Source organism: Agelaius tricolor, unplaced genomic scaffold, assembly GCF_023055355.1.
Source record: "Agelaius tricolor isolate 1412-34295 unplaced genomic scaffold, bAgeTri1.0.p SCAF_18, whole genome shotgun sequence".
NCBI classification, from domain to species: Eukaryota; Metazoa; Chordata; class Aves; order Passeriformes; family Icteridae; genus Agelaius; species Agelaius tricolor.
In genome coordinates this window covers 8,588,343-8,598,413 of record NW_027269278.1, presented here as the reverse complement: position 1 = coordinate 8,598,413, position 10,071 = coordinate 8,588,343, and the positions used below count along the sequence as shown (strand labels likewise).

Sequence of the window (10,071 nt, the reverse complement as noted above, 5' to 3'; positions counted from 1 at the left end):
CCTCCTAGCTTAGCTTTTGTATTATCAATGGATAATACAATATCCCACCAATGGAGTCAGAAGTGGCCCTGCCAGCCAGGGCAGGGGGCCCAAGCACAGCTCCTGCTCCCTTTGCCCATCCCACCTGGGGTGCTTGGGGACCACAGGCCCTCTGCAAAAATAAGGGCAGTGAAAAGAAATATTTTAGTATTTCCAGGGGTGTGGTTCCACGCTCAGTGCCAGCACACACCATCTGTATGTGCTGCACTGGGTGTTGGTCTGGGAGGCACCACAGGCCTGCCAAGGGCCTCAGGCCCTCTCTGGACTCTATCCTGAGGCAGCAGCCACAGGACCTGGGGAAAGGGGAAAGATCATAGAATTACAGAATGGTTTGGGTGGGAAGGGACCTTTCAAGGTCATCTAGTCCAGCCCCCCCACTGCTGCCATGGGCAGGGGCATCTTCCACTGTCCCAGGTTGCTCCAAGCCCAGTCCAGCCTGGCCTTGGACACTTCCAGGGATGGAGCAGCCACAGCTTCTCTGGGCAGCCTGTGCCAGGGCCTCACCTCCCCGACAGGCAAGAATTTCTTCCTAAAATGTAAACCAATCCTGCCCTCATTCAGATCAAAGCCATTCCTCCTTGTCCAGAGTCCCTCTCCAGCTCTCCTGGAGCCCTTTTAAACACTGAAAGGGACTCTAAGGCCTCCACAGATCCTTCTCTTCAGTCTGAGTAACTCCACCTGTCTGAGCCCATTTTCACAGAAAAGCTGCTCCAGCCCTCTGAACATCACAGGTCTGTATTGTCCTCACTGTGAAGACACGACAAAATCACTCAGTGGTGGCTCCTCTTTGATCCTGGGGTGAGCATCACTCCCACCAGGCTCTTCCCAGCTCTGTACCACCTCAGCTCCATCCTCCACTGGCTGCCAGAAAACAGCTGCTCAAAACAATTAATACATGTTGATTGTTTATTGATTCCAACATATTAATAGATTGGATAATAAACAGTACTTTTAAACATTCTCTTAACCAAAAATATAACAAATATTTACAATCACTCAGTAAAAATACAAAAAGCATACAGAGGCACTGTCTTTCTAAAAGACATAAGTGTAAGAGGTATCAAAAAATAGGAGACAAACATTGCTTGTTACAGAATACTTTACAATCACTGACTTGTGCAGTACAATTGCTATTGGAATATCATTACATCTGTGCAGTTTTGCCAATATGCTCACATATTTAGAATTTAATTAATACCAAGCTAAACTGCATTCCAGGTATATCAGAAATAAAGATAAAACAATAAAAAGCACAACAGAAGCAAAAGCTGGGTTGGGAATTCAAGATAGATTACCCTCTATACAAGCGTTCTAAAATATAATGTGTAAAGCTTTTCTAAAGAGAGAGTATCCCTTTTTTCTTTTCTTTTTGCAAAGGCAGTGGTAAGTTTATCCTTCAAAAATTCTGATGTTTTATAAAAACTTAAATGACAGGGTTGTATTTCCACTATTGCCTGCAGTAAAATTACTCAGGACATGATTAAAGAGGTTTTGGAACACCCCTGATGCCCCACAGGCCCCTCTCTAAGTGGCATCACTGGTACATTCAGCCCCTGGGGACACCCTCTGCCTCTGGGAGGTGCAGACAGCCCCCAGTGCACCCCATCCCCAGCAATGGGCTCTGACCCCCTTCCAGTGAAGCATCACTCACCTGGCAAACCAGGATCTGCTGAGCTGGAAGGGACCCAGCAGGATCATCAAGGCTGGCCCTGCTCAGCACCATCCCCAGCAATCCCACCCTGTGCCTGAGAGCCTTGTCCAAACACTTCCTGAGCTCTGCCAGGCTGTGCTGTCACCACTTCCACGGGGAGCTGTTCTGGTGAAATGCCTTTTGCTAATGCCCAACCTAACCCTTCCCTGACAGAGCTTCAGGCCATTCCCTCCTGACCTGTCACTGCTCATGAGAGTGAAGAGACAAGTGCTGCCCCTCAGGAGGATGTTGTAGATGGCAATGAGATCTCTCTCCCCTCAGTCTCATTTTCTCCAGGCTGAACAGACCAAGTGCCCTCAGCCACTCCTCATAAGGCCTCCCCCCTCCAGACCCTTCCCCATCCTCGTGGCCTCCTTTGGATGCTCTCTAATAGCTTCATGTCTTTCATATCATGGTGCCCAAAAATCACACACAGGACTCAAGGTGAGGCCACACCTACAAACTTATCTGAGTAAAGGCAAAAGGAAGGAGCCAGGAAAGCCCCACACTATCCATTGCTGGGAAACACTCAAAATTTGTCCACATTGCAAGAAGGTGAACTGTGAACATCCACAGCCATTGTATTTCCATTCTTTTGTGTACTTGGGAGATGAACCTGATGCTCAGTGATCTCATTTTCCCTTTTCTGCAACTGGAGAGGCCAATTCAACTTTACCAAACTACACTGCTTTCTCAGGAATTATTTGGAAGTTTAGGATTTATAACAAAACACTGTGTGCTTAAATCACAGAAATCTGAAATGCATCTTTCATCAACAAGACAGAAGCAAACAACGAGCAGGAAGTGAGCAAACCCAGGCATGGCAGTGGAAGAACACGACATGAGGCACCTTAACTGCTCATCAGCATCAGAGCCCGAGCTAGAAGAACCTAGCAGAGGTACTGAGTCAGGGATCTGTGGTCCAGAAGACATCACTTCAACAAAGCAGTGTACAACAGGTACTAACCACCATATTGCTTCTGTCTGAATTACCAAAAAAAGGGATAATGTCTCTTCAAACCCACAGCAGACACTCTACATTTGGCTATTGGCCCCAATCAATGTGATCGGTTGAGTTAAAAACAAACAAACAAACAGAAAGCCCAGCAAGGAGCAGCAGAGAAGCCACACTGTGCAAGGCAGGAGGAGCAGGAGTAGCTCATCTGTCCATCTTTATGCATGATTTATGTACAGCAGCTGTGTTGGCTATTAGGAAAATATTATTAGTAAGACTTTCACTCATTCCAGAGCTTTTCAGTGTCTGCCAAGCCCTGTGGAACAAACGGATGCTGTTGATGTGCAAACACCATCAAACACCATCTTTGGATGGGTGATTAATTCAGCTGCTCTTGCTGACTGCCAGGAGACCCCAACCCTGCTCCCCACAGGGGCTTCCCCACTCCTCCAAGGCAGCACTATTGGGTTTTGGGGTAAAAGGAAGCCACTTTAGTAACTTCCATCCCCTATATTTTGTTCAACAGGCTGGAATAAGCTGCAGCTCCCCCCCAGGGCCAAGGAACCGTAGGGCCTCATTCACCTGGCACAACACAGATGATTTCTGATGGAGCACAAAGCCTGCTGTTTCCATGTAGAAGTTAACAAGCAACTACAGCTGACAATGGGATGGCAGGATCTGGATTTACATCCCACAGGAATATCAGTTCAGAGTTCTATTACCAATATTGCATGTGCTGAAAACACTCACTCTGCCCTGCATTGCTTTGACACATTAATCTTTAGTCATTAAGGCCTGTGCAGGTTCACTGTAAGCAATAAGGCCTTGAGAAAGCAAAATGCATGTCTTATACCATACCTCAAGTGGATTTTAATGTATTTTTTCAACCATTTGCTTCTCTGATACTTGTGCCAAAAATTCATACAGCCAACCAGTGAGTTATAAATTAGGCATCCTCTTCCTCAGCATCACTGTTCATTTACACCTTCCCCATTCCAATGGTGAGAGGTACATTCCAGGCAATGCTGAACCTGGAACTGCTCTGAAGGCAGACACAGGCTGGGTCATTTGCATCAGCCCCTAGCTACTATGGAGAAAGCACATCAAAGGCTTTGGGTTGTTTTTGGTACTTGTGGCATTTTCCAAAAATGTTGCATTTACCTTGCGCCCCTGCACACATATAGGTAAAAAAAACCAACAAAACCTTAAAGCTCTCCACAACTATGGATATAGAAATCAGTTTTGAGGCACTGTAAAAATGACAAACATCATCTTTCTAGCTTAGGCTGTAAACATCACAACAAAGATTTACAATTAAATGTTTAAATACATATTCACACATTCATGTCTGATTTTAACACTAGAATGGGGTGTCATGTATGGAAAGAAGGAAGGAAGGAAGGAAAGAAGGGAGGGAAGAAGGAAGGGAAGAAGGAGAAAGAAAAGAACCTGCAGGCATTTCCAGTTCTACCCCTCTGCACTCTGGCTGGCTAAAAGTAAAATCAAAGAAGCAATTATTTTGACCATAATCAAACTAGAGGATCATGGGTTAATACTGGCTGGCTGTAAGTCAAAATTCTCATTGACATCAACAACACCAGGATTTTTAATTAGTATTTAAAAAAAAACTAGTTTGAGAGTATCTGTATTTTCCAGATAAACACAACAGGGTTTTTTAACCCATCATAAAATGCATTATGCTCTTCTATAAGCACTGTGTCATTCATTATTTAGTTTCACAAATTTTATTGTGAAATGCAGGTGATTTCTAATTCTTTTATAATTTTTTTCAAAGATAACCTTTGCACCTAAACCCTGTGCAACTCCGGGAAAAGGCCAGGACATGTGAGATGATCTTAAAAACCACAACACACAGCTGGAGTTTTGATTTTAGAACATGCTTTGCATGTTGAACTCTGCGAGGCAAAACCTGGTTAAAACTCTTTGGGGAAAGCTTCAGATCTCCCCAAATGCTCCCCCCTCAAGCTACAGCTTCCACATTTCAAACATTCCTGAACAGGGGAGGAGAGCACCAACTGTTGCCTTAGTTGGCTGGCAGCTAAAACAATTTCTAAAATCCTTGGACAGGTTTCTGCTGTGTCCATGTGGGAGGGGAGCAGCAGGAGTGCTGCCTTGACAGACACTGCTCTGCAGGGCATTGGACTCTATTCATATTAAATCTAAACCCACTCTAAAATCTATAAATTTCTGCACCCATTTCTACTTTTCTGTGTTTATTTTGAGAGTACAACAGTTGATGTGTAGCTAATTTACTGTCACATTGACTAAACATTTATATTAGCCAACCAGAGCACTCCCAACGCACATAAAGGAAATTCCCATTTAAAAATATTAAATTAATAAATTATTTTCAGATATTTCAGCAACGTCATTTGCTTTTGCTGACATCTTGATATAATTTTTTTTTTTTGAAGTTCATAAAATAACACTCTCAGACTTCTAACTGTCATGTAGAAAATAACAACAATGGAAACTACCAAAGGATTATATGGTATCATACAGAAAAATGCTCCCAAGTTTCAAGTGGTGGTGACAGCTGGTCCTGCCCAATGCACGAAGCTAGGTCCATCTCTGGGTACCCATGCTGGTACCCAGGCAGTCAGCACATTCCTTGAACAGGATGTTCTATTCCATGGGTAGAAATAGCTTCTTAGGAGGTGGTGGCAGAGTGAAGGAAGGTGTGAAGAGGTGATCCAACCCGTTCCATCTCGTCTGGGACACAGGCAAGGTCTGAGGTCAGTAGCAGCAAGTTGTCAGCAGTCCTAACAGAACCATGAGACCTTCTCCCACATCCTTTGTGTTGTGAGTGGTTCATATAAATAGCCCAAGGGTTAAACTGCTGATACTTGTTCATCTTCTGCAAAACAAGATAAAAGAAAAAAGCAGTTATTCCACCAGTGCCCACCTCGGGCACACAGGGCACAGACCAGTGAGGTGATAACAGTGAGTCTATGACAGCTTCAGCCCTTCAGCAGCAGCATGTTCTCACTGTCTTTATCACTGATCACTACACACTCCATATCACCATTTATCAGATCCTCAGGCAATCACAGAATGGTTTGGGATGGAAGAGACCTTATAAAGCATCTCATTCCAACCCCATGCCATAGGCAGGGACACCAGCCAGGTTGCTCTAAGCCCATCCAGCCTGGATTTGTGCACTTCCAGGGATGGGGCAGCCACAGCTTCTGCACTCTGAGGTATGATGGTCACACGATAAAGACATATTCCAAACAGAAAATCCTAGATTCTCCAAAAATTATCAGCATGCAGCTCCCAGTATGCCAAAAGCTATGGATTTGGGAAAAAAGCCAGCAAATTTCCATGCAGTGAGCATTTTATCCCAAATAGAATTAACCAAGCACTTAAAAAATAGTAAAATAGGTGTCTCTAAAAGTTAAATTTAGCTTAGAAAAAATTTGATTAAAAAATGTTTGAAGCAATGACTTCCTTATTTTTACATCAAAAGCACAACAGAATTAATGCCAGGCAGTTTTATGTTTACTCTAAGTTTGAACTGCAGTACTAATACATATATTAACTACTGCTTACACATTTTAAAGGGCTAAGATACAATAATTTTGCATCAGAAATTGTTTTAATCTAAATACAGGCTCATTTTAAATCAGACTGGAATGGAAGGAAATGATCACAACCTTCTAATTAAAAAAGAGTTCACCAGCAAAAGGTACAGAAGATCACATCAGTGCACAGAAATTAAAAGCAAATCAGCAGATAAACAATTAAGTAGAAATTCTCCTGACCTGAAGTTAGCTTTGACACAATATAAGAGCAGTCTTTAGTGGAAAGTCCTCTCACATTTTGGTTACCCTATAAATGCCATGCTTGGCAGCACTGGCTGTTGCTTCAAACAAGATCATGAAAAATGAACTGGAAGAGACACTGTCAGGCCAGGTTAGGCAGAGAACACAGGTTTCATCAAATGCACTCTCCAGAAGAACAAAAGTTCACTATTATTTTGTTCAATATTTTGAAACTCAATCTCCAAAAATCTGTGCTGAGGCACACCTGAATACAAATGAAATAAGTTCACTCCATCAAATCTAAATCACTGATTTTAGACCATCACCCTGGTGCCAGCCAAACCACTGGGACACCAGTTAATCAGCCCAGGGAGGCAGGAGTTTTTCCACATGTAGCCTGTCAGTGTCCCATCACTGTTTAAGAGGGGACCGATTTAAAAAAAAAACAAAAACAAAAACAAAAACAAACAAAAAAATCTACATGCTCTTAAGTGTCTCAGCTGCACTTTAGGAGATCTTATATTCACATTTTTGCATATTTATTTATTTATTTACATATACTTTGAGTTTGTTTGGTGCCAACATGCTTTTTCTAAGGGGAAGGCATTTGCTTTAACCGTGTATGTACATGCACACAGCTATGCATGACACGCACAGCCACACAAACACAACTGTGTATCCGGAGATTAATCTGCTTTTAATCTCCAAAGGTGAGCCCAGAGAAAGCCCAGACCGCTGCTGTGAAGTGCCCCCTGCAGAGCCCCGCTCCCCAGCCAGCTGTTCACCTACCATCCTCTTCACTATCTGCGTCAGGCAGCTCTGCTACCCTGGGGCTGGACGGCTGCCGGCCGTGCCACTGAGGCATCCTCGAGGAGACACAGGCCACCGCGTCCTGGGGCAGTCTAGACAGGTCACTGTGCAGCATCTTTGACCTCTGCACTGCCACACTATAGTCTGGAGGTTTGAGGTGTGGGTGGTGGGGCGATCCTTCTTTAATGTCCGCTAAAGAAATCCCCATATATCCCGGAGGGGTGGGCGGTGGCTCCCTATACCTATCGTCCTTCTTAGGTGAGGTGACACAGTACACTGGGCACGAGAAATAAGCGATGGAAATGTTAAAGAAGAAAAAGAAAGGAAACAAAACGTTAAAAAATCATGAAATGTTACAATGGCAAAACAGAAACTGATAACAAAATGCAAATGCAGAAACACTGGTTATAACGACAGCAGCAGGTATTTATGCCTTCATTTCTATTTTCTATTTATTTTAAGAAGTCAGAGTAACAAGAGAATCCATGAACTCCTTAGGTGAGATGTCAATCGAGTGGAAAGAGGACTCTAAGCTTGTCTGCATTCAGACTGCAATTAACACCTTTTATTACAGTCCCTGCTCCTGTGGCCCGGATGCACCAGGGGATGCTCTGGAGCTCTCCAGCAGGATGGAGAGGCAGCACAGCCAAGTCTGCTGCCACTGTTTCAGGCTGGGAAATTGAAACAAAAGGAATTAAGGCAACCAGCCCAGGGTTACTTCACGCAGCATGCTGGTGTTTGACAGCAAAAACTGCTGGTTGACTTCCAACACCCATTTCATCACCCAAAAGAGGTCATTCGCTTAACACAAATTCATTACAATAAAACATCACCATATCAACTGATGTGTATAAAGACATGAAACCATCCAGCTATGCCATAGGAAGAAAAAAAATAGCATCACTTAAAGTTGATCCTATGAGACAGACTGTGTATTGAGCCTGCATTAATTATTTTACGTTTTCACTGAGTGAATAATGGCTTATCACACCCATACTTTTGATTTCTTCCTTTTTTCCCTTGGTTTTTGCTTTGTTTTCTTTTTTACCCTCACCTTAAACTACATTCTCTGCTTACAAGTGAGAAAAAACCACGAAGTTATTGGAACAGCCTTTGGAAGGGCTGTATTGCACATTGTGCAGTCATGAAAAGACTACAGTCAATATGATACATTTGCAATGTCCATGCCTCATAATTCATTTTCTTCCTTCCTGCCCTGTTCACCAGTAGTTCAAGTCACAGAGGCTCTCAAAAAATATAACTCTTTTAGGTTGCCTCCCCTCCCTCCCACCCCAGGTCTGGGGCTTATGTGCATGTTAAATTGGGCTTTTTTCCATACACATGTTGCAACAGGAGAATTTCAAAGCCAGGGTAATTTTTTAATCTCTTAGTTAAGTGAATTTGCATTTTTCCTGTGGATCCATTTTAAACAGTGCATGTTCATCAGTTTCATTTATTTCAGCAAATATAGTAGTTTTTTATCTTAGAAGAATGTGAAGGGATGAAAAATAAAGGATTATTTCTTATTGTGTTGTAGGCTTGTGAGATTCCAGGTTTTGGTATCAGGAACACAAGCTGGTTCATACTTGATGGCCTCAGCTCATGTCTGGGCTGACAGTAAAACAACCAAAATCAAATTCAGTCAGTCTGGGTGAGCAGATACACGTGGGGACAGGCAGAGATTTATACTATTTAATTACAGGATTTATTTTCATTTAACTAGCACTGAATGAGGTCTCTGTGAAAAAGCAGAAGTGTAGAGGATCTGCTCTTCCCTGGAGGGATGGGGAAGGGCTGGGCCCTCACCTCACCTTCGGTCTTGGTTGGATTTGCAGGAGGAATGACAAGGGTGGGTATGTTCAAAGGAGAAAGATTCTGGCTCCCTGGAGCTAACCTTTAGTCTACTGTAGTAATGCAAGAATAATGTGTCCCTTTGTTAAGTTCCAATTCACAGTAATTTACAAACAGCGAAATAAAGTGAAGATAACTTTTGCACACTGTGTGATGGCGAGCAGCTAATGGATTTGTGTTTGCAAGCCTGTAATCATATCCACCCCTATCAGATCTTTCCTGGAGCAGACAGACTCATGTCCAGCACTCTGAGTGCTCCTCACAGCTATATGGTGCAATGGAACGAAATTGAACAGAAAGAGAATTAAAAAAAGGGCAAGTGCTGTCAGCAAAGACAGCATGTACTGAACAGTGAACCTGCCACCTCCTCATACAGCCCAGGCACTCATGAGCAGCTCTGAAAGGCTGCAAGGGCAGAGCACAGGCACAGCAATGAGCTGGGAGCAAATTTTCTGCAAGGCTCCACCACAATTTCTTTTTCAAAGCCAAGAAGGAGGAACACAATCCAAGACCTCCGCCCTATGTGCAATGTTTATTCAGGCAATTACCTTTGATAACAAACCCCTCCAGCAATCCACTCAGTAATTAAACTACATTTCAGCTGCACCCTTGCATCACAGTCTTAGAAAGCTTTGCATTCCATGTTTTATCTTGCTACTAACCCAGTTCCTTTAATTCTGGCTACTGAACTCACTAGGATGGGGGAAGAACATCTTGCTTGATAAAACTATGCATATTTCAAAGAACTTTTTAAGTTTTTTTCTCCTTTCATAAGTAGCCAAACTGCAGCTGTATAATCAAATAAATGGCATCTTAAAATAGCAAAGACAGGAAAGGAATCTGCTTTGCCCTTGAGCTTTCAGAGCCCAAAGCCTTGTGGATGAAAGGTGCCTCAGCTCCAGAGAGGCAGGTGAGCTCCACACTGCTCTGCAGTCATGCTC

The 10,071-nt window shown here is 43.2% G+C and overlaps 1 protein-coding gene across 14 annotated transcripts in view; it reads right to left on the bottom strand.

The window, feature by feature from the left end:
- Positions 1-931: 931 nt before the first annotated feature.
- The window catches only part of RAPGEF6 (Rap guanine nucleotide exchange factor 6), a 122,737-nt gene continuing 113,597 nt past the window's right edge, over positions 932-10,071 (bottom strand). For 11 of the 14 annotated variants that reach the window (XM_071443186.1, XM_071443188.1, XM_071443185.1 and 8 more), the window contains 2 exons: positions 7,259-7,555; positions 932-5,562 (listed from right to left, as the gene is read on the bottom strand). In XM_071443186.1, the coding sequence (XP_071299287.1) occupies positions 5,537-5,562; positions 7,259-7,555 (323 nt within the window). In that variant the 3' untranslated portion in view covers positions 932-5,536. The remainder of the gene's footprint in view (positions 5,563-7,258; positions 7,556-10,071) is intronic. The other 3 variants (XM_071443196.1, XM_071443198.1, XM_071443197.1) reach the window with 1 other exon arrangement.